The 27979-nt window shown below is 39.9% G+C and overlaps 1 protein-coding gene across 1 annotated transcript; it reads right to left on the bottom strand.

Moving 5' to 3' along the window:
- Positions 1–5146: 5146 nt before the first annotated feature.
- morc2 (MORC family CW-type zinc finger 2) lies at positions 5147–27652 on the bottom strand. Its single transcript, XM_042753482.1, has 27 exons — positions 27465–27652; positions 26240–26420; positions 25290–25343; positions 24086–24120; positions 23899–23967; positions 23696–23786; positions 23493–23601; positions 23246–23405; positions 23044–23155; positions 19587–19712; positions 19325–19404; positions 18894–18976; positions 17687–17772; positions 17446–17586; positions 17200–17354; positions 16923–17051; positions 12028–12133; positions 11804–11936; positions 11636–11722; positions 10722–11009; positions 10154–10429; positions 6949–7009; positions 6724–6862; positions 6442–6618; positions 6267–6360; positions 5959–6147; positions 5147–5789 (listed from the first exon to the last, which is right to left on the bottom strand). The coding sequence occupies exons 2-27, from the start codon at positions 26305–26307 to the stop codon at positions 5721–5723; spliced, it is 3117 nt and encodes a 1038-aa protein (XP_042609416.1). The 5' UTR covers positions 26308–26420; positions 27465–27652; the 3' UTR covers positions 5147–5720.
- Positions 27653–27979: the final 327 nt, after the last annotated feature.

Consider the following 27979-nt stretch of genomic DNA (forward strand, 5'->3'; position numbering starts at 1 on the left):
AGGAATGCTACTGTAATGGAAATCACAACATGGGCTCAGGAATATTTCCAGAAAACATTGTCGGTGAACACAATCCGATGTGCCATTCGCCGTTGCCGGCTAAAACTCTATAGGTCAAAAAAGAAGCCATATCTAAACATGATCCAGAAGCGCAGGCGTCTTCTCTGGGCCAAGGCTCGTTTAAAATGGACTGTGACAAAGTGGAAAAGTGTTCTGTGGTCAGACGAATCCAAATTTGAAATTCTTTTTGGAAAACTGGGATGCCATGTCATCCGGACTAAAGAGGACAAGGACAACCCAAGTTCTTATCAGCGCTCAGTTCAGAAGCCTGCATCTCTGATGGTATGGGGTTGCATAAGTGCATGTGGCATGGGCAGCTTACACATCTGGAAAGGCACCATCAATGCTGAAAGGTATATCCAAGTTCTAGAACTGTTTTGGAGAATTAGGTAAGGACAGTATTTGTGCTGGAATAGGTGATTTTGTATCCGCACTGGTGTGTTGGTAAGAACACATAAGACTCAGTTGAACCAAAGTTAGGAGTTTACTGTTGATTAGATTGAGTGGTCACAGTGAGTGGTTTTCTAGGCATTAACTCGCTCACATAAGATCACTAATAAAGGCAAAAGGAGAGATTAGTTCTGTGTAGGAGAGTTCGCAGTTCGTCTCTTGCTGACTACGAGGCACTGACTGACGTCATTCAATAAACTGCACTCTGATTGGATGAATCCTTTGTGACATTGCCGCCCCCAAATATGCTTGCATATTTGCACTCTATAACACTAGTCAGTCTGAGGGATAAACTACAAAGGGTAGTGAGTTATCTGGGCACCCCATGAGCAGATAATTTGGTGTGACACGGCCGAGGTCAGCTACATCACTGGAAATGTAACCAAGGGGCTTGCTGTTAAGCATTCCCTCCACTTCGATGAGCACTGTTTGGAGTACTTCCTCTGTTATGACTTGGGAGCTAACTGTGACGCAAAGGGCAGTCTTGAAAGACTTAATTTCTCTTTCCCAAGCACCTCCAAAGTGTGGGGCTCCAGGTGGGTTGAAGTGGAATGCAATTTTCTGTTTAGCTAGATGTAGCTGGATCTGGGGAGTGAGGGACACAAAGGCTTCTTGCAACTCTCTTTGTCACCCATGGAAGTTAGTGCCATGGTCTGAATACAACTCAGCAGGTGTGCCGTGACGTGCTAAAAATCTCCTCAAGGCCATTAAAAAGGAATCGTATCAATGGATGTAAGGAGGTCTAGATGAACACTTCATTTTGTGAGACATTTAAAAATGATTCCCCACCTCTTTTGACATCGTCTGCCAATCTTGACTTGAAATGGTTCAAAACAGTCCATGCCTGTACTGTAAAATTGAGATTTGAGTAGTCTGAGTCGAGCTGGAGGTAGATCTGCCATTTAAGGAATTACTGGTTGGTTTTTCCATTTCTGACAGTCTTTGCACAGATGTTGTTGTTTGCGGATAGCTTCCCGTCCTCTCAGTATCCAAAAGTTTCTCCTTATCTCTCCGAAGACTCTTTCAGGTCCAGGATGGCAGAGTTTACTATCAGTCTCGAATCAGTAACTTGGTAACCCAGTGATGTGGGTAAAGGACTATAGGGTGTATAACTGACAACTCTAGTCCTTCAGCTTGACGTAAATGGCCACCAACTCTGATAAGCTGGCAAGATTCAATTAAATTCTGGGGCAAGAGCGAGGAGTCGACTAGTGGAAGGTATAGGTTTACCAGGTTTTAGCAGTTTGTATTCGTCAGGAAAACTATCAACTTGAGATTTCTGCAGAATATGCCCTTCTGCATTTGGTAGTCCTCTGCTGATGGAGGTCCTGTATCTTTAAGCCCCTGAACTGTGGCCTCTACTAACTCGTTCCAAGTGCTGTGTGTGGTAAGGTCAGGAACATCAGGTACAGCAACTTCTGTCATAAGGCCACAGAAGATTCCTTTACGCTCTTCTGCCTTGATATCTGGTGGCTGTATTAGGGGGGTGACAGGCCATGCCAATTCAGACTCAAGTAGGAATGATGGTCCTTGGCTCCATCTGTTGGGCATTGATAGTTCGGAAAGAGTTTTACCTCGGGTGAAGTCATCTGCAGGATTACTACTTGAATCTACATATTGCCAGGTCGATCATCTGTCAGCTCTTGAATTTTGGCTATCCTGGTGCCAACAAACACCTTGAATCTGTATGATTCAGACTTGAGCCAGGCTAAAACGGTGGTGGAATCTGTCCATAGTGTCACTGTATTGATCTGGAGGGTGAGCTCAGTATGCAAGAGTTTGGCTAATTGGGCACCATTCACAGTCAAGCTCAGTTGTTCTGCAGTGAAGGCTCCCGTTATGTTGTAGCTCCTGCCTGGCTGGGATGGAGTTAAAATCTGAAAGGACACTGAGGCACCACGAAGCTTAGTAATGTCTTGCCTTATAGTTCGCAAGGCTAAGTCCTCTGCCTGGCCTGTGAGTCCCAGCTTTCTGGCTGCCATTGGTAATAGCATAGTTTGTTCAGAACCATCATCAAGCACAGCGTAGGTATCTAGGCTCTGCCCCTTATGCTTCAGAATCACTCTGACCACTTTCAGAAGTACGCTACTGAATCCTTGAAGGCGGTCTAGATATAGCCTTTTGCTAGTTGAACTAACTAAACAGGTCCCTTCAATTACTGGCTTAGTGTTGACCTCATGGAGAATCTGGAGGTGTTTTCCATTACACAAATAGCAAAGTTTCTTAAGAGTGCACTGTGCAGCTCGATGGTTGCGTCCACACTTCCAGCATCTGTTATTGGTCTTAATCCATTCAATCACTTGGGATTTGGTTAGGGACTGGAATGTGGGGCACTGACTCAGGTAGTGTTCTTTACTGTCACAATATGGACAGAAGGCAGAGATCTTAACTTGACTCTTGGTTGACGCTGGTGGAATTGAGGAAAAAGCAAAACGTTCAAAGCCTACAGTGTCACCTGATTGAACATCTGATGCATCCATAATGGCAGCAATTTTGCTCAACGCAAGCTGGTGAGATCGACCGAACTGTGCAGTAAGGGCTGCTAGGGTATCTGAGTAAGGAGTGGTTGAATTTAGAAAGGCATGCATCTGCTAACTTCAGGTGATCTACTAAAACTTGGTACTTGAATAGCTCTGTAGCTTCGTCAGGTAGTAGGTTAGTCAAAGCAAGTTTGAGACGGGCAAATTCACCAGGGTCTCCGCGGGTAAAATCTGGAATGGTTGGCTGTGGACCTCTATAAATTATCTCTTGTCTTGCAGTATTAGCATGGATCCTTGGAAAGTTAGCTGGTGTGATGTGTGGCTGGCTGTAGCAAGGAGAAGGAGGTGTGGGGATAACAGAAGCTCTCCTTCCTGTCGTTGGCTGCCTTGTGTCCTGAGTAACTCTATGAGTGTCAACAGTACCTGAGTAAATCTGAGCAGCTACATTATCTGGAGCAAAGACATTTGCATAAGGCTGCACTGAAGGAGGCACATGTTGTGCATAACTGATTGTAGCTGCATAAGGATCTGGATTCTTAGGTGTAAAAAGGCAGCGCGGTGCAGGCACTGGAAAGGCTCTGGGGGCTGGTGTAGGCGCGGGAGACTCTGACTGTTTGCTTACAACTCTAGGAAAAGGAATTGGAGGGGTTAATACTTGGGGCTGTGGCTGAGGTGTAGGATCTGACCTTTGACTCTGTGACTGGTTAATCAGCATCAGAGAAACATGAACACTGAAGACTCCCTGACTATCTGCTGACAGACTGAAATGATCCGAGCCATCACAACAGAGCAGCTAAAAACAATGACCTTGACAGGCTTGTTGATAAAATGTCAAACAATTTCACAATATGTTCTCTTATGTTATATGACAAGATTCTTATCAGGATTTTTGAAGAACTTAATTTTTTTTAATGAAGTGACATATATGACCTCATATGATTTGCGCTCGTCCAAGGTTCTTTATTGGCATCAATGGTTCCAAAAAGAACCTTCACAATTCATGGAACCTTTTCAATCCACAAAAGGTTCTTTACAGTGGAAAAAGGTTCTTTAGATTATTAAAATGTTCTTCACACTAAAAATGTTCACTGAAAGGTTCTTTGGGATACCGAAACAGGTTCTTCTATGGCATCACTGTGAAAACCAACTTTCGGAAACTTTATTTTTAATGACAATGAATAGCGACCAGCATCAAGCTGTTTAAAAAGTGTCACAAAATGATCCCATGTCGTATACTCAAAGTGTTCTGGGGGTATTCGAAAAATTTTGGTGGAAAACAAACAGAAATGTGATGCAGGCTATTTTTAAACGAAAATATTGGTTTCTGCACGACTATGCGTTAAAAATAAAGGACAATTTCATATATGAAAGGAATATGAAAGAAAAACAATGCATTTAAACATTTTATCAATTACAAATATATAAGGCTATATGATTAATTTCCTAACTATTCATCCAAAATGTCACAAGATCCTTTCAAATCTTTGTCCTTTTAATTAAGCTGTAGGCTTGTTACTCATATTATTATAACATTTATAGGTTATTTCGTGAATTGTTAGTTCATAGATTCGCGCCATTCCTGTAAAATGTCTCTATTTACGTTGCTCAAGTCAAGCTTAGGATTTTGAATATTTAAAAAAAATGTTTGAAAAAAACGTATGACACATAGCCTAACGCACGGGATCTATCATTTATCAATTAATTTTTCAAATTCAGAACGAAATTAGCAAAATAACTGACCTCTGTGAATGTTTACACATTTAAGGTAATCTTTCCTCCATACTTTCATAAAAATATATCAAAAAGAGGTCATTACATTAAAGTTCAACATTCCAATTGAATATATTTACACTGTACTAGCAGCAATGCAAAATTTACAACTTAAAATCAAGTGTATATATTTAACATAGGCTAATTTTTTAATTTCAGCAAATTGTTGAATGCATTCATCAACTGATTAAAAAAAATTACAAGTCAAGACCGCAAACTGGAAGTTTTTTTCCCAGACAAACAGAATCATAAGACCACATGTACATCCTTAACTTTATTGGACTGTTTTAATAAAACTTTTTAAAAAATATTCTCAGATATAAAGATGACTAAATACTGTAACTGAAGAGGTTAACAGCATCAGATCAGTGTTTATTCAAAAAAAAAAAAAAAAAAAAAAAAAAAAAAAAAAAAGGACACTGGAGGATTTAAAATAAAACAAACTAAATATCACATCCAAGTACATGGAAGATGAAACAGGAAGGAACTCAAACTTGAGACAATTCTGATAACATAGCAGCAAGTTAAAGCCCATTTTCAAACTCAAAATGTCAAACTGATTTGAAAGGAATCAAAGTGAGCTGTGAGAACAGCTGCGGACCCTTCCATGAAATCGGGTTGAGAATGAAGCTTTACAACACTGAGATCCTAAAACAGCCAACACAAACTCAAAACCTCCATATAGAGTAAAACCAAACAAAGTTTTCAAACTGCAGGCTCTATGAAACCATCACCTGCGGCCCACAAGTTAAATCTGTTCCAAGGTGGCCTGAGTTGCGTTTTGAACTGAAAATTGTGTTGTAGTTGGTAATTGAAGTTGGCTCTTGCTGCATTGTTACAGTACAGGGATGAAGATGCGGCCGACCAGCAAACGTCTCCAGTCAGCCCTCAGAGCACATAGTATGCATGAAACACGTGTAGAGAGTGAAAATGTAGGTAAAACAGAGGAGATACAGGGTTTCACTCTCCCTTTGTGACCAAATCTTCAATGTAGGCATCCAGCTCATCGTCACTGCTGATCTCAATGTCCTGTGGAACAAAATAAACATTTCCAAACAAGGACAAAAACATTCTTTTTCCGCTGATAATTCTAAAGTCATTTAACTCATAAAATATCCTTGACAATGGCCTACAAAATCAAAACAAATAGCAAAAGTGATTTATACAGGAAGTGAGTGTGTGTGTGTGTGTTTCAGACCTCCTGGACTTTCTGCAGAAGAGCGACGATGTTGGTTCTGAGTTTGCGGAGTTTCTCCTCAGATTCCCGAAGTTTGGCTTCTGCCCCGCTGCTCTTCTCCTCCACGGCTCGTGCCCGTGACTCCGCCCGAGTTTGGTAGGAATTACACAGACTCTGCAGTCCGGCCTCATACTGCTGGAAATACTCTTTCTGCAATTCACAATAAATAATTAATGCAATCCAATTAATATGTGTACGCACTCAAAACAATTTAGAATTGATATATCCTTGAAGGCTTCCGTGTAGCAGCAACAATGGTCTGTACTCACGATGGGAAAGGCCACAAGGTCTTCAGCACTCATAGTGTTCACGGAATCTTTAGTGATTCGGAAATCCGGAGGGAAAAAATACCGTAGCAACGTCCTGTGCCAAACAAACCATGAGCGACGGGTTGAAATACACACAAAATGCACATACTATTAACAGATGAAACCACAAACACACCTCATCATGGTCACAAGGCCTTCTGTGGTCTCTCTGCTCGGCCCGCTCTGAGTCGTGTCAGGCTCAGCAGCAGTGGGCGGAGTTACAGACCGTGCTGGACCCTGATTGGTGTCTGGACTTCGGGACTCTGGAGAGGCAGGACGCATAAGACGGACATCTTCGCTGCCCTTAAACACCCTAAAAACAATCAAACACAAATTAAACATTTGCTGTATACAAAACATTTTGAAGTTGCAATGAAACAGAACAGATCTGTTTATTTGTACGTGTTTGTGCATGTACCAGCGGTCTCTTGGAGTGTTCATGGGAACGTAGTCGAACTTGACCTTCCAGCGTACGCTCTCCTTTCCTGTCTCTACTGCAGTTACACGACCCGTGAACCACTCGCCGTTCACCTTCGCCTCCACCTGAATTCCTTTATCTATGATACAGTTTATTAGATCTATAAATCATACCCCACAGTTACATCGGATACATCCTTTTATATAAACAATATGCATGTTTTACCTTTCTGTGCATTTTTTATCGCATCTTTCTTCAGATCTTCATTAGTGCTATTTGTGATAACCTGACAGAGAAATTAAAATCAATTAAAACTGCATTAAAGTTCACTAAAAGATTTAATTAGCTGAATATGTACTTAAACTCAAGCCATCCAAGATTGGGGCTGAACGATATGGACAAAATTTAAATCACAATACATTTCTTAATTTCGGAAGATACGATATAATACCAATATGAACAATATTAAAAAAAAGCATCAGAAAAACTGCCAAGAATGCTCACAACAGATGTCTGTACCTACAATCTCCTCCTATAAAACTATATAATATTTTACAGGGCTCCAAACTGCGACTAAAACAGTCGCATTTGCGACCATAAATATTAATTTGCGAGTGACGTTTTTGCTGAGGTCGCCACTGGCGACTACCCGCCGAAAGCTCCTCAGGATTTAACCACTAAAAAAGTTTTCTCGGGCGGATGATTTGCTTCATTCTAGCAGCGCCCCGTATGTGATAAAACGAACTCGGGCCGAAGGTTAATACACACAACTACACCGAGTGTGGACCTGCCGCGTGTACAACAGCTTTCAGCCGAGATCGGCCCATAGAGAAAAAGCCGTCTGTCTGCCAGAAGTGTTTTGTAGAGTCGGCGCGGCTCTGGCCCATTATCTTCTCACCGATGCCGAGACTGAACCGATAGAGACGCATTTCAGCCAGAATCAGCCCGAGTGTTATTGCTATCTGGGTATTTACGTTATAACTTAAACATATGAATGTAATGCCTTTTTTCCTAATTGTTTTGCGATCAAATCTTTTGTTATGTTCACGTATTAAACTGAGACGATGCGCATCAAAGTTTTAGTGGAAAAGAGAGTTTCAGACAGTCCTCATCTCTGCCGCACACCAGTGCTGACGCACACAGTCTGATAAACTCAGCTCCGCTGTGCAGCTAGAGAGAAATGACGGAGACGGAAGAAGGGAAAGTTCAGAACATACAGCGTCTATTTCGTGCACAACTTGAACAGACTAGAACAGGTAAAGCTGTCAGCTGTGTGGATATTGGCGATATCGTTAACAATTCTCGTTTATAATTACTAATATGGCTTCTTCTAAACAAGATCTTGGTCTGTGTTCTTTTAATGCGTGAACTTCATTATTTGAAGTGCAACTGCCGTCCAGTAATCGCAAAAGCTCTGTGCTTTGTAACTTTTTAATAAAAAGTAACGTTACCAGCTTTAAAATTATTCCGAATTCATAACGAAATTCAAACAATACAGTTTTGGCGCTCCTTAATGCGGCAGGCGCGGTCGCTTTAGCGCCTCAGTTCAAGGGCAAGTGAACCCATTTAATCTTTCTCTTTACTAATATTGTACATAATGAACATGAATTAACATCAAAATGTAGCCTATTTTATAAGAGATCCTACAGTACAACTTACAGTAATGTCTCGTGTAAAAGCTCATTCAGTGTTTCAAACTGCGGAAAATGTGTAAAGCTTGTAAACATTGCAACGTAATATACGTTTACCTCAGAATAACCATTCTGTGTCAGTAAACTCATCAGTCAGCTAAAAAAAATAAAGGTGCTTAAAAGGTTCTTCACAGAACCATTTTTGGTTCCACAAAGAACCATTCAGTCAAAGGCTATTTAAAGAACCATCTCTTTCTTTATAATCTGGAGAACCATCTTTCTCCACAAAGAATCTTTTGTGAAACAGAAAGGTTCTTCAGATGTTAAAGGTTCTTTATGAAACCATTTAGACAAAAAAGGTTCTTCTATGTCATCGTGAAGCACCTTTATTTTTAAGAGTGTATGACAACATTTCCAGGATGCACTGAGGAGGAGCCCAAGCTACACTCAGTGGCCAAGTGATGCTTATGCTCCATGATACTGGTACAGATTCTGTGTAATAAACAATTCTTTGTGACTGTAGATTTCAAGCTGGAAAAGACATTTAGTTCCCACTTTAAGTGAACCTTAGTTCCCAGGTCATCTATGAGATGGATTAAAATGCTGATAAAGTCAAGAAAAGATGAGACATAAACACATGACAGTATGATTGAAATGTTAAAATGTAAATAAATAAATAATAATAATCATAAAAAAATAAAACACGTTTATTCTGTGGCACCTAAAAAAATTATTTGGCTCGTAAGTTTTTTTCTTATAGGAGCCAATGGCTCCTTACTCGATTTTTTTGTTTGGAGCCCTGTTTTAGAAATAAAAACGGAAGAAATTAATGTTCACTTTTTATTTGTATTTAGCCTTCATACAAACAAGAAATGTGAAATCACTGTCAAATAAACATGAAACTCTCACACTCACCTTATTAATGTTAGTATCTTTAACTTTAAACTATAACATAGGCTGAGTATTCTTATAGAATGAAACAAAGTGAAACAAAAACGCTTCTGGAGCATCAGAAACAGCGGTTTTCCCGGTAACGGCTGAACACAAAGCAGTGCAGCGCTCATGAACGCTACTTTATCAGATAAAATGAAAAAGACATCAAAACTTTTCAGAAGACAGTTTCCTGCTCTGCAGTGAATGGGTGCCGTCAGAAATAGAGTCCATAAAAACATCACAATAATGCACAAGTAATTCACACCACTCCGGTCCATCACTTAACATCTTGTGAAGCGAAAAGCTGTTTGTTTGTAAGAAACAGACATAATTAAAGTGTTTAAACTTTATATCATTGCTTTTTGCCAAAATACATGTACATATTCAATAATAACACTTCCTCCAGTGAAAAAGTTGTCATCTCACATTAAATGAGAATAAGAACAATTTTAGACTGTTTTTGCTTCAAACCGATGCTTGATCTGTGCAAATGTTTCTCCTGATTCAGAAAAAGTGACTTTTTCACTTAAGAAGGCAATATTATGGACTTGTATTTTAGCTAAAATTTAGTTAATAATGGACTTGTTTCTAACAAAAGCTTTTTGTTTCACAAGATGTTAACTTGTGGACTGGTGTGGATTACTGTGATGTTTTTATCAGCTGTTTGGACTCCATTTTGACGGCACCCATTCACTGCAAAGGATCCGTTGGTAAACAAGTCAAGTAATGATACATTTCTCCAAATCAGTTCTGATGGATGGCCTGGGGGCAAGTACATATTCAGCATATTTTTATTTTTGGGTGAACTATTCCTTTAAGTGTGTATTAACCACAGTTTCACTCTGGTAACGTTGTGTGAATGTTACCTCAGCGTTGGTCTGTTTAACAGCTGCTTCGGCTGCTGGTGGTTTTTTTTCCACGACAGCTTTCCCTCGAGCCTGAACAGACGCCGCCATCTTTGATTTTTTGGGTTGAGGTTCATCCTCTTCTGATGCACTGTCTTCTTCGTCATCCTCCTCCTCCTCTTCTTCCTCTTCACTTTCTTCTTCCTCTGCATCCTCCTCTTCCTGGACTCTACCTTTCTTTAGTTTTCCTTTCTTGTTGGTTGGAGTTTGTTTGCCAGCAGTCTTGGCAGATGATGGCTAACGAAAAAAATATGTATCAGTTTTTTGTGATATTATTTTGTGCACAGAAACGCGAAAGTTTAAAGTAGGGGTGCCCAATCCTGTTCCTGGAGATCTACCTTCCTGCAAAGTTCAGCTCCAACCCTGACCAGACACAACTGGACCAACTTATTAGGATCTGAAGGAGCATTTGATAATTACAGACAGGTGTGTTTGCTCAGGGCTGGAACTGAACTCTGCAGGTAGGTAGATCTCCAGGACCAGGATTGGGCACCCATGGTTTAAAGTTTGAGTATATACGACTACTTACTGTAGTGGCGCGGCTCTGCGTGACGCTTCTGCGAGCTGGTGTCTTTGTGGGTGGTGGCGGGGCTACAGGTTTGGCGGCGGGTTTTGTTGCCTTCGTTGCAGGAGCTGGTGATGACTTTGCTTTGGACGGAGGGGGAGGAGCTGGTGGGGTCCGGGTGGGTCGTGAAGGAGGCGTTGCTTTAGGGGGAGGAGTTTTTGCTACCTGTGGTTGACTGACAACTTTTCTGACCACTGCGGGGAGAGGTGGGGATCGTGGACGGGGCGCTGCTCGCTGAGATGAGCGGGTCGGCTATTAGGGAGCATAAATAGGTTAAAAATATATATTTATTTATTTTAATATAATAAATAAAATAAAACAATGCTTAGCATGAAGCCTGTCAAAAAGATATCTAAGTCACATTTACATTCTTAAAAAAGATAAATAACTAAATAATAGAAATGGAAAATAATAATAACCAAAATCTGAGAAAATATATTTCGTATTAAAAAATTCAACCTTATTTTTAGGATGCTTATTTTCATGAACGCTAAGCATATTTCCCCTCTAGTTATCATACTGTATCGTGAACAAAATATATATTATAAAAATTAGGTAAATTATGTATTTATACATCATGGTATATATATAAAAAAAAAAAAATCTGTATAATAAAAAGTTCAAAAGTAAAAGTCCAGATACATTATGGAATTGAAACATTGAAAATGTGCTAATATACATAGTTTTAAAGATTAAAGTCTTAATGTATGTAATGACATGAGGGTGAGTATATTACAGAATTTTTAATCAACTATCCCTTGAGTTGTGACTAAAATAATTCAGATTTAAAAAAAAATAATATTTTGTCTCTTTTGATTGTGTGGTAAAATATATGTTTGTGAGATTTATCCACAAACATCAGGACACAGATACTGTACCTGAGGCGTGCGCTCTTCTGCAGGTTTTGTACCGACATCTAGAGGTAACCGTTTTATATCTGCTGCTGATTTTACTGTTGTGGTTTTCTGTACGAGGAGAAATAAAGCATCAATTCACACAAAATGAACACAAAAAGGCTCATAAGTGAGCTGAGGTCATGGACAGACCTGCATGGACTCCAGTTTTTCTTGCTGCTGACGGATTTTCTCTGATAGATCTTTCTGTTTGTCCTCTGATGACTTGATATCTTTTTTCAAAACGCCAATGGGCAAATTCTGCTTCTGCTCAGGAGCATCACACCTAACAGAACAGAACAACAAACAGAAGAATGAGGAAGAAACCAAAAAAGGTCTTGAACAGTTCGAAAGCTTCTGGTATCTAATTTCCTAACCTGTCCTGGTTTCCGTCCGGGTTCATGAGACACACCCAGCTGTCTGGGTACCGTTTGTCCACAGCATCCATCTGAAACGGCAGCGTCCGCCACTTCAAACACTTATCTACAGGAAGAAAGATTGAAATTATATTTATCTTCTGAATGAATATGAGTGGTGTTTGCCTACTGCAACGATGGGCTGCCTGTTCTGTGAGTGTTGCTATGCAGTTGCTAGGGTGTTCTGGTTGTGTTTCTATGCAGTTGCTAGGGTGTTCTGGTTGTTTGTTAGGATATTGGGTGTTCTGGTTGTTTCTTAATGGGTTTCTATGCGGTTGCTAGGGTGTTCTTGTTGGTTGTTACGGCATTGGGTTCTGTGGTTGTTTCTTAGGGTGTTTCTATGCGGTTGCTACGGTGTTCTTGTTGGTTGTTACGGCATTGGGTTCTGTGGTTGTTTCTTAGGGCGTTTCTATGCGGTTGCTAGGGCGTTCTGGTTGTTTGTTACGGCATTGGGTTCTGTGGTTGTTTCTTAGGGCGTTTCTATGCGGTTGCTAGGGCGTTCTGGTTGTTTGTTACGGCATTGGGTTCTGTGGTTGTTTCTTAGGGTGTTTCTATGCGGGTTGCTAGGGCGTTCTTGTTGGTTGTTACGGCATTGGGTTCTGTGGTTGTTTCTTAGGGCGTTTCTATGCGGTTGCTAGGGCGTTCTGGTTGTTTGTTACGGCATTGGGTTCTGTGGTTGTTTCTTAGGGGGTTTCTACTGCGGTTGCTAGGGCGTTCTGGTTGTTTGTTACGGCATTGGGTTCTGTGGTTGTTTCTTAGGGGGTTTCTATGCGGTTGCTAGGGCGTTCTTGTTGGTTGTTACGGCATTGGGTTCTGTGGTTGTTTCTTAGGGTGTTTCTATGCGGTTGCTAGGGCGTTCTTGTTGGTTGTTACGGCATTGGGTTCTGTGGTTGTTTCTTAGGGTGTTTCTATGCGGTTGCTAGGGCGTTCTGGTTGTTTGTTACGGCATTGGGTTCTGTGGTTGTTTCTTAGGGTGTTTCTATGCGGTTGCTAGGGCGTTCTGGTTGTTTGTTTACGGCATTGGGTTCTGTGGTTGTTTCTTAGGGTGTTTCTATGCGGTTGCTAGGGCGTTCTTGTTGGTTGTTACGGCATTGGGTTCTGTGGTTGTTTCTTAGGGCGTTTCTATGCGGTTGCTAGGGCGTTCTTGTTGTTTGTTACGGCATTGGGTTCTGTGGTTGTTTCTTAGGGGGTTTCTATGCGGTTGCTAGGGCGTTCTGGTTGTTTGTTACGGCATTGGGTTCTGTGGTTGTTTCTTAGGGGGTTTCTATGCGGTTGCTAGGGCGTTCTGGTTGTTTGTTACGGCATTGGGTTCTGTGGTTGTTTCTTAGGGTGTTTCTATGCGGTTGCTAGGGCGTTCTGGTTGTTTGTTACGGCATTGGGTTCTGTGGTTGTTTCTTAGGGGGTTTCTATGCGGTTGCTAGGGCGTTCTGGTTGGTTGTTACGGCATTGGGTTCTGTGGTTGTTTCTTAGGGGGTTTCTATGCGGTTGCTAGGGCGTTCTGGTTGTTTGTTACGGCATTGGGTTCTGTGGTTGTTTCTTAGGGGGTTTCTATGCGGTTGCTAGGGCGTTCTGGTTGTTTGTTACGGCATTGGGTTCTGTGGTTGTTTTCTTAGGGGGTTTCTATGCGGCGGTTGCTAGGGCGTTCTTGTTGGTTGTTACGGCATTGGGTTCTGTGGTTGTTTCTTAGGGTGTTTCTTTTCTATGCGGTTGCTAGGGCGTTCTTGTTGGTTGTTACGGCATTGGGTTCTGTGGTTGTTTCTTAGGGTGTTTCTATGCGGTTGCTAGGGCGTTCTGGTTGTTTGTTACGGCATTGGGTTCTGTGGTTGTTTCTTAGGGTTGTTTCTATGCGGTTGATAGGGCGTTCTGGTTGTTTGTTACGGCATTGGGTTCTGTGGTTGTTTCTTAGGGTGTTTCTATGCGGTTGCTAGGGCGTTCTTGTTGGTTGTTACGGCATTGGGTTCTGTGGTTGTTTCTTAGGGGGTTTCTATGCGGTTGCTAGGGCGTTCTGGTTGTTTGTTACGGCATTGGGTTCTGTGGTTGTTTCTTAGGGGGTTTTCTATGCGGTTGCTAGGGCGTTCTGGTTGTTTGTTACGGCATTGGGTTCTGTGGTTGTTTCTTAGGGTGTTTCTATGCGGTTGCTAGGGCGTTCTGGTTGTTTGTTACGGCATTGGGTTCTGTGGTTGTTTCTTAGGGTGTTTTCTATGCGGTTGCTAGGGGGGTTCTTGTTGGTTGTTACGGCATTGGGTTCTGTGGTTGTTTTCTTAGGGGGTTTCTATGCGGTTGCTAGGGCGTTCTGGTTGTTTGTTACGGCATTGGGTTCTGTGGGTGTTTCTTAGGGGGTTTCTATGCGGTTGCTAGGGCGTTCTGGTTGTTTGTTACGGCATTGGGTTCTGTGGTTGTTTCTTAGGGGGTTTCTATGCGGTTGCTAGGGCGTTCTGGTTGGTTGTTACGGCATTGGGTTCTGTGGTTGTTTCTTAGGGCGTTTCTATGCAGTTGCTGGGGCGTTGCTTTTCTAATTTTTAGCATCTGCCAGGTAGGAATTTTAACATCGGATCACTTTTTATATAATAATTAGCAAAAATACACCAGCCCATAACAATTGCCAATATTTGAAGCAACATTTATGTCTGTAGCACAAAAGTTCATTACTTTAGATTAGGAGTTAGGATCAAATCAGTAATCTGGATTATGACCAAAATATATTTATGCCACATTTATTCAAAAGGATGTTAACCCTCGGGGGTTCTTCATTTAGGAGTCACACTCAGGACCTCCGCAGTCAAAAGTGACCAGACCCCTGAAATCAAATATTTTTTCCCCCAGTAAAATCAATGTAATATATTTTTATTCAATAATATTTTATAATATTTGAGAGAATTTTATGGTAATAATTAATATTTATGCAATAATTATGATCTAGTTTTCCCCATTGAAAATAATATATAGATTTTTTTATATATAATTTTCATTATTTTTCAATTAATGCTGTATTTCAGGTTAAAACAGAGACTAGGCCTTTAAAATCCATTTTTTTAAGATTGGTGCCTCCTGGTGGGAGTAGTGAGCAATAATTTCATGCAATACCATAGTTAACCACTAGATTGATGTACAGCTCTCTATAGAAAGGGTGTGAATTCCCTAGTTGTTTTTGCCTACAGTCTATGGTTTTTGCACATATTTTCTCCTTTTTTTTAGGTTGTTGATTTGAATATATATTTAGAGATTCTCAAAGACTACTTTTGTTAGGTTTTTTGTTTGATTGTTTAGTTTAAATGGTAATTTGAAGTCCCAGTTTTACTTTATAACACAGTCAAACCTGAGCATTGCGTTAGAAAGAGAACAAATGGAAAGCATTTTGTTACCCACTGTTTTAATTCAAATTTAATAAAAATGCAATTCATTCATCATAACATTTTTTAATATACCTTTTATAATAAACATTTTAATTAAATCTGTTTTTTTGTACTATTCAATTAAAAGTAACTCATCTTTAAAAGGCAACAGCAATTATGAACAAAAAAACTAAAATAACAGCAAAAGTATAATAATTATAAAACAGTAAATTGTAAATAGAAAAATAAAAAAAAGTGTTTTAAATATCATCCTAACTATATTTACATATTATCTGCATATTTACATACTAACTGTAATTAGTGTTTGTTGCACGTCAGATCACAATTGAGTGTCTCTTGCAAATTGGATGATTGCACTTTGTGCAAATGATGCTTGTTTTCACATCCCTCTGCAAGCACCATTGGCATCTTTTTCTTTTGGCTGAGTGTGTGTGTGTGTGTGAGAGAGAGAGAGAGAGAGAGAGAGAGAGAGAGAGAGAGAGAGAGAGAGAGCGTGAGAATGTGAGTGTTCAAGAGAGAGACAAAATTCTTAATGTTATCTGTTACAGTCTTACAAGTCTCACATCTCTCTCTCTCTGTCTGTGTGTGGGTGTGTGTGTGTTTACATGTGTTCAAGAGAGAGACAGTGTGTGGCTTTTGCATTTTGGACCCAATGTCTCCCCTTTATTTGATCCATTGATTTCATTTCACATATTCTCAATTTTCTCTGTTACAGTGTCACATTACTCTATGTGTGTGTGTGTGTGTGTGCGCGTGCACGCACATGCCTGTGTGTTCAAGAGAGAAACACAGTGTGAGTATTTTGCATTTTGGATCCAATGTCTCCCCATTTTTTTGATTCATTGATTTTATTCCACATATTCTCAACTTTCCCTGTTACAGTCTCATATTTCTCTCTCTCTCTCTCTCTGTGTGTGTGTGTTTATTTTGTCTTGCAATCTTGATGGCTTACAGTCTCATGCTTTCATGCTTTCATTGCTGTGTGCTTTTTTTCTTACTTTGTGGTTAAATAATTGATTTTATTTCACACATTTTCCAAAATTAGCTTTTACAGTGACACGTTCATTTGTTTGTGTGTATGTTTATGTGTGTATAAGTGTGTGTGTGTTTGTCTGTTTTGCACTCTTGATGTTTTAGAGATTCACACCTTCACTGTTGTGTACGTTTTTTAGGCATCGTGGCTGATTTGTAGATTGTACGCACAAAAAAATCTCTGTATTTTCGTATTTTTGCCAATTTCCCATTCATTTCCTTTGGCGGTCACTTTTGACCGCGAAGACCCTGAGTGTGCCTATTTTTTTTTACGACCACTTAGCCTTGTCAAAGCCTGTCCCCAATTTTTTTGTGTGTTCATATACCAAGTACCATAAAAGTCACAGAGTTTCATATCATTCCGATGAAGCTACGATTTTTAAAATAAAACTTTTCGGTCAGAAGTGACCGAAGAACCCCAGAGGGTTAAAGGAACTTTTTGAAGGGCTGACTGGAAGTTTATGTTCATACCACACTGGATGGTGACCGGGATCTCCATGGCTCTTCGTCTGCGGAACCGGAGTTCATTTGAGGGGACGGAGTTCCAGTTAGCAGACAAATAACCAAATTCATCCCAGAATTTCACTATGCCCTTCTGAGCTGTTGAGGGAAACATTTAATTCCATGTTAAATTTATTTCAAAAAATATTTTTAAGCTATTATACTAACAAATTAATCACTCATAATTAAATAGAAATTTCATAAACATCTGCACATATTACTCAAAAAGAAAGGCACACAGACTGACCTATACCGATGTCCTTCCAGTACTGGGCGAGATATTCTCCCATGGCTCTCAGTAAGTGTCTGTATTCTTTAGCGTCTGCAAAGTCCTGCTTGTTGTGCGTTGGTTCGAGCACTAGATAGGGAACATCCACTACTCCTACAACACCCCCACAGGCCCTGATACACCCACAGACAGTAGTTATCCATACTGTTAATGCTATTGCTACACATCAGCTTACATAATGAAGTGTGTGCATTTTTCACTCACATTCCTCCCTCCAGCTGTGGTCCTGTCTTCTCGTACATCTTAATTAGACGGCTGCAGTTATAGACAAACATTCCGTCCTGGTCTCGTCTCTCGATGTTCACACCGAATATAAAGTTCAGCTCCTTGGGCTCTTTCAAAGCTCTGAAATGGAAAGAAAAACAAGACAAAATATCTCAAGGTACTCTTTAAGAGGTCATAGTGTGTTTGTAGGTGCGCATTACATGTTTCAGGCGTGTATTACTTTTGTTTGGATGCATGGATGGCTTGTTTTCTAGTAGCTTCGGCACGTAACGCCACAGCCGAATCTTGTGCCTTTCTCAGAGCGGCCTGAAATCAGCGACAGAAAATAAAACACATATTTTAAAAACCTGCAGATCCAACAAGCACTTCTAAATTGACATTTAATAAACTTATTGATAAATACAACTAAAGAAGAAAATGTGAGAAGTTCTGTTCCATGCAAAACTCAACATCGTAATGCAAAGGTGTTGTGGGCGGTGCTATATAAACACTGCATACTCTTCACTGTGTAATTTAAATATACATCACTTCTTATTAAAAGTTACAAAAGTGATTTAGAAGCAGTGAGAGATTTTCGCTTTTGTTGTTTTGATTAACATCAATGACAGACAGCAGGAATATTAGACTGCTGTCACTTTAAGAGCTGCTTGGATCCAATATACTTTTACAAAATGTGTTTTATTTCTCAGCTGTTTGCTTTCACTTAAGAACTGAATTACTGTGTTTAAGAGGATACTTGCAAAAACTGGCATTTTGTATTTAACTGTTCAAGGCCTATAAAGCAGCAAAAATAACTTACTAAATAACAATACTCCTGCACTCTATGAGCACCGTTTTCATGTGCGCGTGCATCTGTGACAGCGCTCAGAAACAGACAGTGCGCGCATATAGCGAAATTAGTTTTCTTTCACTTCACTTTCAACAGCTTAAAAACACTTGTTTGTGTAAAAACACAGCATGACCTCATATCTTTATTAAAAGAACATACATTTAAAACTGCAGCACTGCAGGAAAGTGGAGTAGATTGTATGTTTTCACATTTTAGATGTAATAATAAGATGTTTGCGGTTCGGGACTTTTCATCCACAGGTCATATCTTTCTATTCATGGCGTGTTTGCAGCAGCATTGAGCAATATAGCCAATCACAGACATATCTGTTGATTTCATGAATGCAATCCACTCACTCAACCCCAAATTGCTGCTGTTCTACACATTCGTGAATAATCTCATTAAAACAAAAAAAGTGTCCTATATAGTCCTAATGCACAGTGAGGAGGAGAGTTTGAGTGGCTAAAGACTCTCTAAGGACCACAGCTGGAGAACTGCAGAAAATAGTTGAGTCTCGGGGTCAGATCCTTGATCTTTGACTGAGATAGTTCAGTTCTGGGTCTGAAGTGTGTGTGTTTGGGTGGTTGTGAGGTCTTACTCTGGCTTCTTTGGATAAATCATCACCAAGCTTTAACTCCAGGGCACGAGCTTTACTCTCTGCCTCTCGAGCCTTCTCCTCAGCTAGAGAGGAAGTCAAACATATGCACAAGAGAAAAAAAAAGGGACATAAGTGATTTGATTTTACAGCACAAATCTAGTTCACTAAGAATCAAGTCAAAATCATTCATTTTTCTTCCTTTGTTCCAATCTTTATTAAGGGAAGAGCAAAAAGATGCATTTATAAATATACCAATTGCGTGTGAAAGCAAGCCGCTATATCCTGTCAAAACTTGTGGTTCAGTATTTGAAGAGCAGAAATGGTCAGTAAGAGGAAATGCCATTAGAAGCCACAAAGCCTGAAGTCAACTTCCCTTAACGCCTAATTCTAGTCCACTTTGAGATGTTTGTGTGTACTGAGGTTAAACTCACCAAGTTTCGAGAGGTGATCTGCCTTCTTGACCTCCTGTTCTGCACGGGTTTTAAAGCGCGTTGATGTGTATTTGTACATCCTAGAAGTTAAGAGAAAAGAATGCGTAAAATATATTGAGTCTGAAATTTTTGCCACCACCTCTGAGGGAGTTTTCTCACTTGATTTAGTTCACAAGAACTACTAGTAAAAAAAAAAAAACTTATAAACGAGCAACCCTCTGAGACTGTGTATATGTGTGAAACTGGTATTTTTCGTGTTTACCTAGGGTTATATAAGCAACAGGACAATCTCTTGGTTCTGACTTTGTGACCCTGAATGAAGATCCTCATTCTGGGATCGATGTACAGGACAGCAGCATATGCACGGAATGATCTCCTCTCTGGCTTCCTGTTTGCAACACAAACATACGTGTTAGTATCACCAAAAACATCCAACACTGCATTCACATGATAAAAACACTTGCCGCATGCCAGCTCAAGAGAAACATCAGTCGGTTTATGATAATTCTTCTCCTGGAAGCCCAACTTCCTATAGGGTTTAACTCCAATCTGATCCTCCACTGGTGTCTAGAAGTTTCAAGTAATCCTGAAGACGCTGACTAGCTGATTTAAAGGAATAGTTCACCCCAAAATTTAAATTAGCTTGAAATGTACTCACCTTTAGGTCATCCAAGATGTAGATGAGTTTGTTTTTCATCAGATTTGGAGAAATGTAGCATTACATCACTTTCTCACCAATGGATGCTCTGCAGTGAATGGGTGCCGTCAGAATGAGAGTCCAAACAGCTGATAAAAACATCACAATAATCCACACGACTACAGTCTAGCAATTAACATCTTGTGGAAATGAAAACTTGTTTTTGAAACTTTAAACAGTTGCTTCCGGCTAAAATACAAGTCCATAATATTAGTTTCTCAAATAAAAAAGCCATCCAGTCTGAATCAGATGAGAAATATACACTAAGCACTGTTTACAAGATAAAACGGTCCAAAACTGATCTAAATAAATATGTTAGTGGGCTTTGATGTAAGAGGACGACAGGGGATAGAATTTTTTTATTTTAGACTAGTATTTTGGCCAGAATGGGCTATTTAAAATGAAAACAACTTACAAATATGCAGCTTTTGGCTTCACAAGACATTAACTGATGGACTGGATTTGTGTGGATTACTTGTGGATTATTGTGATGTTTTTATCAGATGTTTGGACTCTCATTCTGACGGCACCCATTCACTGCATAGGATCAATTGGTGAGAAAGTGATGGAATGCAACATTTCTCCAAATCTGATGAAGAAACAAACTCATCTACATCTTGGATGGCCTGAGAATGCAACAAAATTTTCATTTGGTGTGAATTACTACTTTAAGTGTGTTTACTTACGGTAGGTGCTAAGATCTACAGAAAGGTAAAGAACTGGGCCCATATTTATCACGTTCTTAAAGTGCCATTTCAGTCTTAAGTGCTGAGAATTCATGAAATTTAGCTTACTTTCAAACTTAAGTAAAAAAGCAAGTTATCAAATTTCTTAAAGCTAAGAATCACTTTTACTCTCCCAGTTATTTAAAATAGCTTGAGAGGTCTCTCAAGTGATTGTGAGTGTTGTGATGGCACTGAGGAGTCGAATCTTTCAGAAGAGGAAGAATCTTCTCGAAATGTTTAAAGATGAGCACTCAATAAAACAGTTAAATTTCCTCAGTAATTCAAACCAAAAACGAGCAAAGAACATTCATAATTTATTCATAATTTAGAACATTCATAATCATTTTTTACACTTTCACTTTCACTAAATTCATAATTTTCCTCAAAATTCTACAAACAATACCCCATAATGAAAACATGAAAGAAGTTTGTTTGAAATCTTTGCAAATTTATTAAAAATAAAAAATGGAAAAATAAAAAAATTGAGCTCAGGTGCATCCTGTTTCCACTTATCATCCTTGAAGTTTCTACAACTTGAATGGAGTCCACTCGTGGTAAATTCAGCTGATTGCACGTGATTTGGAAAGGCACACACCTATAAAGGCCGGGACACACCAAGCTGACTTCAAAGAACTAGCGGCAACGAAAGCCGACAGTGTTGTCGCCTCGCGTCGGACCAAAAAGCTGTGCTGGAACACACCACACAGACTACAGCCAACGGCAAACTAACATGTGCGTCCTGTGCATGCGTGAGAGGAACGAGCTGTTTATATCAGCAGCTATTAATAGTATATATTCTTCATTCAAAAGGAGAAACCGAAACAAAGATATACGAGATAAAAGCAGATATACAAAATGTAAACAAAGCAGCGCTTGCTTTTTGGGAAAGATCATGTAACATGTAAACAGCCTTCTGTCTGTATACCACCTTCATTCACATGCTTGATTTCATCACTTTTGCTTTAATTCTCGGCACTGACTAATGTTGAACATGTTGAATCAGGCAAACTGCCGCCGATGTGAGCCCGACGAGAGTCGACGAGTGGAACACACCAAACAAACTAGCCCCACCGCCGCTCGCTGTCGGCCTGACGATGGCATATGGCCAATCGTCGGCTTGGTGTGTCTTAACTTGGTGTGGCTTAAGGTCCCACAGTTAACGGTGCATGTCAGAGCACAAACCAAGCCATGAAGTCCAAGGAATTGTCTGTAGACCTCCGAAACAGGATATTATCGTGGCACAGATCTGGGGAAGGGTACAGAAAAATTTCTGCATCATTGAAGGTTCACAGAAGCGTGTAGTCTCTGTTACCCTTAATGGAAGAAGTCTGAAACAACCAGGACTCTTCCTAGAGCTGGCCTCCTGGCCAAACTGAGCAATCGATGGAGAAAGGCCTTGGTTATACTGGTGACCAAGAAGCTGATGGTCACTCTAATTGAGCTCCATGATCATACTGTATATGCAAATGGAAGAAACCTACAGAAGGACAAACGTCACTGCAACAATCCACCGACCTGGGCTTTAGGTCGGTGTGGCCAGACTCAATCCTTTCCTCAGTGAAGACACATGAAAACACATTTAGAATTTGCAAAAATCACCTAAAGGACCCTCAGAATGTGAGAAACAATATTGTCTGGTCTGATGAACCTCAATTCCAAGAATAATGTTTGAAGGAAACCAGCTCTGCTCATCACCTGCAGAGTACCATCCCAAAAGTAAAGTGTGCTGTAGCAGCCTCATGCAGTGGGGCTGTTTTTCAGTGGCAGGGACTGAGGGACTCGTCAGAGCAGAAGTAAAGCTCAGTGTACCAAAATATAGAGATAGCCCTAATGAAAACCCAGTCCAGAGCATTCAGAACCTCAGACTGAGCAGAAGGTTTACCTTCCAACAGGACAGTGACCCTAAGCACAGCAAGAGTGGCTTATAGACAACTATGTGAATGTCCTTGAGTGGCCCAGCCACGGCCTGGGATTGAACCCAATCAAATATTTCTGGAGAAACCTGAAATTGTGCATCTGCCCCCATCCAACCTGACAGAGCTTGAGAGGTGAAGAGATGAGGAGAAGCATGGCAGATAATTGCCAAATGATGATGAGGAAAGCTTGTCGCATCATACCCAAAAACAAAGTCAACAAAGTTCGCTTAAATTACGACTGAGATGCTTAATAAATAACTTTTAAGCGCAACTTTGAGCCACACATTTTTTTTACACTTAAGTCAATTCTTAGCAGTGTTCTTGAGAGTAATTCTTAGAGGCTTGTTAATATGGGCCCAGATCATTTCTGGGTTAACTCACACTCCCTCTACAGGCGTCCCAGCCATCAGGATGTCCTGGTGGTCCGTCTCCACATCCAACTCCGGCTCTCGGTTATCCATCAACTTCAAGTTATAAACTACGACCAGCGTACCTACAAACACACACAGTACTCAGATTTAACAGCCTCATTCAAGACCCAATCTAATGGATTTCATTTTTGGCAAACTGCTGTAAAACCAACCACTGGGTCCTTCGATCCTCTTGAACTGGCGGAATAGCTGTTCTTCATTCTTAAAAGGTGAATACTTAAAGATGAGTTCAGTCTCAGTAGCGTACTTCTCTGTGTCTTGAGTCAGAGGCTGCTGGGTCTTCACATCCCAACTGGGTAATGGGACAATCACCTACGAGAACAGGCCAAAAACTCTCAGAGGTCTGCTTTTCATTCAGAATGAATGGTTGTATATGATGTCCTGAAATCAACATCTTACCTCGTCCAGACCCTCTTCTTCATGAAACGTTCGCGACAAAAACAAACACGTTAACTTGTCATCTTTTTTCGTGAAAAGAATGAAGTCCTTCCCAATACGCATGGAACCCCTAAAAAAGACCAGGATGTTTATGTATAAAAAAAGCCTAAATATCAAGATACGTGCAGCTTATTGGTTTGTGAGAAAAGTGTCATAATACTTACGACTTTAATCCGTTTCCATACTGGCCAATGTGAGTGGACTCTGGGAATCGTTTGCTTGATTTGCCGAACTGGATGACATGTGTGGCTTCACCTATTGAAAACATTTCTACTGTCATCACTGTGTCGTGTATGAGATGTTGTTGAGTGGAAATGCATGCATTTTGTGGTATGATGAATGGTTCAGTTTTATTTGCTTTACTCACTGGGGTCCATTCCAGTGCCATCGTCAAGAAAACACAGCATAAACCCGCCTCTCAGATCTGGTCTCTTCTCTGATTGGCCATAACAAATGAATATTAACATATATTAGGGGTCAATTTATTTTGTTACAATACATAATTTAGCTAGTGTTAAAATGCATGACTGTAACATAAAACTATTGTATCCAACCTGTGTAGATGTCTATCCGTGTGGCATTTGCATCTCTGTTGACGAGAAATGGAGTGAATAATATAAATAATTTCATCCTCAGTATGATTTAGTGTGTCAGTAATACTTAAAGTGGTCATATGATGCGATTTCATGTTTTCCTTTCTCTTTGGAGTGTTACAAGCTGTTCGTGAATAGATAAGATCCATAAAAGTTGCAAGGACTAAAATCTCAAACCCAAAGAGATATTCTTTATAAAAGTTAAGACTCGTCCACGCCCTTCTAAAACGGCTCGTTCTAACACGCCCCCACATGTCTACGTCACTGTGTGGGAGGATTTGCAAAACACCGCCAAAATGTTTACACAAAGAAAGAAGGTGTAACTTTTATTCTCGCTGTAGTATTGTGTGAAAGCGAAACTACATTGTTTGGCCTTCCAAAAGTGGACACAACTAGAAATCAGTGGTTAAGTTGTATTTACAACACTGTTCCAGTTCAACCAAAATATTCAGATGTGTGCAGCGCGTTTTAAGGAGGACTGTTTCCTGAACCTGGGAAATTAGCCTACAATGCTGTCTACACACAAAGGCTGTTTCTATAAAATGGGGCAGTTCCAACATTGGATGTGTGGTCTGGCGCTTCTGACTCACAGCCTGTAAGTACGTTTTCATATTTAAAGAATTTGCCACTGATGATTCAAACGTGAGTTTTGAGCAGTGTAGAGTAGCACTTCTTGTTTGTCGTTTCTCCGAACACAGCATGGTTTTATGTTTATGTGGTGCGATATGCAACGCAATGCGTAAAAAGACAGTATAAGTCAATATAATAATTAATTATGTCCCCACTGGATGCAACAAATGCCTCGTTTATAATGGGTTTTATTGGTTTTGTCTTGTCGTGCCGGGACACGGCATCACAGTATGGTAAGGGCCGTAACATTTCCGTCACGCTTGAGGTATTCGGCCAATCACAATGCACTGGATAGCTGGCCAATCAGAGCACACCTCGCTTTTCAGAATGATGAGCTTTGTAAAAGTCGACGTGTTTCATAAAGGCGGGGCATAAGGGAGCAATAATATTGTACATTATGTGGAAAATAATTTGTTTTTTTAACCTTTAACTGCATAAACACATTGCATCACACCAAATACACAACATAATGTTCTTTTTAGCAATGTCATATGACACCTTTAATAATTACTGACGGAAAAAACAGTGTTAGTACCTAGAGTTGTCCACGAGTTCGGCCAGTGCTCCAAAAAGAAACTCATGGGTTGTCCTGTCGGCCACAAAAATAATTAGTCAACAACAACAACAAAAAGTTATCTTTTTCATCGCCCTGTGTTACTTTTGTAGTTTATGGTTGATAAGCGCAGAAGTATGCGACAAAGTTGAGTTTTTACACAAGAACAATTCAGCATTATTAAAACATTGTCACGAATGTACAACCAAAACAACATCCACATTCAAAACTGCTCTTTGGTGTTCAATTCACAAATACATTCACACTGTCTGCCCTCCCACTGATAGTAAATGCATCACTTTGCTGGAAAAAATTTAGCTCTGCATCGTCAAATGTCAATCATGCCACAGCATTCATCAAAAAGGAATGACTTCTGGTCATGTTATCGCTGCAAACTGCTCTGTAGAAAGTAGAAACAGGATCTGTTCACCAACCATCAATGGATGTTGACAAAAATGGCCACTTTTGAGAATCACAAGTTCCAATCTGATTGGCTGACTGCTATGCAAGTTTTAGCAGTCAGGGTGTACCAAGTTCAAAAAAAGATCAATCTTTAAAATCTGTAACAGTCAACACTAATCTATGTGGTAAATGCTTTGCATTTATATAAGATGTAATTGTCAGATGATAAATTAACATTTTTACACTAACCTATGCTCAAGAACACATAATATTCTGCGATCACACAGCCGCATAATCTAAAGACTTAAAATCAAGCACACAGTCTCAAAAATAAAAAAGGAATCCTTCCCAGAGTCCTCATGGTAGCCTGTTTCAGGACTTTTCTCTTACAGGAATCGTTGTACTACATAACTCCATTATGAAAAAAACCATGACATAGTTTTATTTAATTTCCCAATAAGTTTTTATACCATCGCAAATATGCAAACATATCATCGAAAATGCACATAAACACTAAAATTAGTACTTACGAGTTTGTGTGCAGATATTCAAAGGTGAGCTGAGCTCGGTTTAGTGAGCTGTAATTTGTGTAGGCCATCGTCTCAAAATAAAATAAAATTAAAACAAAGAAAGAAAAAAAAACGCTGATTGTATTCACGTCTCGTCTCTACATTCTTCTCATATGATGAGAAACGTGTGATTGTTCAACACCTAGAAAACAAGAAACAAACATGTCAGTACAATCCATCCATAGATCTATTGGAAAACTGTAGTATACCACCTGTTGACCAACTCATAGGAAAATATAATATTAACATACAGCTTACTGTGAGTTATACTTTTTTATAAATAGTAAGTGACAACAGTAGGTAATACGCAAGAATACAGATGTTTCAAGCAGTAGTAGACGTTATGTCTATGATGATCACATGCGGCGTCAAGAGACATTTTTTGGGAAATTAATTTGGTTTGCATTTTTAATTCAATTCGGAGTAAAAAAATTCTTTACTTGAGGCTGTCAAATTAATGAGTCAAAATCATAATTGCTTCCAATGCATTCAAGTGCAATGCATTGTGGGGATCCATACAATGTGTTTTAGCAAATGTATTTGAATACTGTGCCTAGAATACAAACTACATATCACAGAAACTGTAAAGTAGTATGTTATATATCAAGAATAGCCTCAAATTGAACAAAGAAAAAAATCAGTATTAGAAACCTTGTGAAACTACATCATTTGCCATTCTGTGTGCTTTTAACGTTACATCTCTTGTCATATTAAACATTTAGTCACCTTAAATTGTGTGGCTTTTTAATATCCTTTCATATTGTAAGCATGCATGATGCATTTGTTGAACATTTACAGACTTCTGCCTTTTAAAATGATAATGCACGTTTTCTTTTTCTGGGCTAAATAATGAATTATACAGGTGAGCTCATAAATGGGGGACATTTTACTGTCCGTTCTTGAGGTGTCTAAATTCACACAGAAACACACGACAGGCCAGCCCATGCTGCAAGGCCCTTAAGATCCATGCAACAGCAGAGACTGATGATCTGCTAACACTTTCATTCACTAAACGCTCAAATTAGTGTCTAGACTGTCGAATGTAACTCCTGACTCGTGCAATAAAGCATGCACAGGAGCACTGGCCAAATAACTGCGGCCTGCCCATAAACAACCGTCTACATTCACAAAACCAGCAGCCTTTGTACAGTAGCACAAGCAATAATGTGATGTCAATAATGCAAACCATTTAACCATTCCGCGACCTCCGTTTGATTTTATCCAAAGGTTTCTGCCTGTTGCATGAGGAAAACTACCAAACAGAACGTGTTTATTCCTTTTTCGTTCATAGAAAGTAGATGCAAGGCCTCGAATCGCTCCAGCAGCTTTTTCCCTCGAACAACACGCACAAGCAACGAGACCGCATGCCCCGCCCTCCTCGCCGCGCTCAGCCAATCTCGTTGCCCGCTGCGTCGTTACGCGCGTCTGATTGGTTGAATTCGCCGTCGTTTAACGTAAAGCAGGAAGTAAGTGTGCTGGTCCACGAAGGAATGTGGCGTGGAAAAACGCGCGGAGGCAATTGTGCTAAAGCACAAAACGACTAATTGATAAGCTGACCTGCCGCTATTGGTTTTTAAAATCATATAAAAGGTAATAATACGACAACATTCATGTAATATGAAACCACGAGGTCGCGTTTTGTCAGATAAGTTGATTTACTAGTATAGTTTTGTGGTGTAAGCTGTACAGTCTGTAAGCGTT

The sequence above is a fragment of the Cyprinus carpio genome, chromosome B25 (genome assembly GCF_018340385.1).
Source record: "Cyprinus carpio isolate SPL01 chromosome B25, ASM1834038v1, whole genome shotgun sequence".
Taxonomy (NCBI): Eukaryota; Metazoa; Chordata; class Actinopteri; order Cypriniformes; family Cyprinidae; genus Cyprinus; species Cyprinus carpio.

Bases quoted from the DNA above. Each gene is read 5' to 3' on its own strand.
- morc2 (XM_042753482.1), bottom strand. From the start codon at position 26,307: ATGGCCTACACAAATTACAGCTCACTAAACCGAGCTCAGCTCACCTTT. The intron at 18,977-19,324 runs GTGAGTTTAACC...CTTCCTCTCTAG, and splicing joins AGATCACCTCTCGAAACTTG to CTGAGGAGAAGGCTCGAGAG. The intron at 17,355-17,445 runs GTGAGTGAAAAA...TGGGTGTATCAG, and splicing joins CCACAGCTGGAGGGAGGAAT to GGCCTGTGGGGGTGTTGTAG.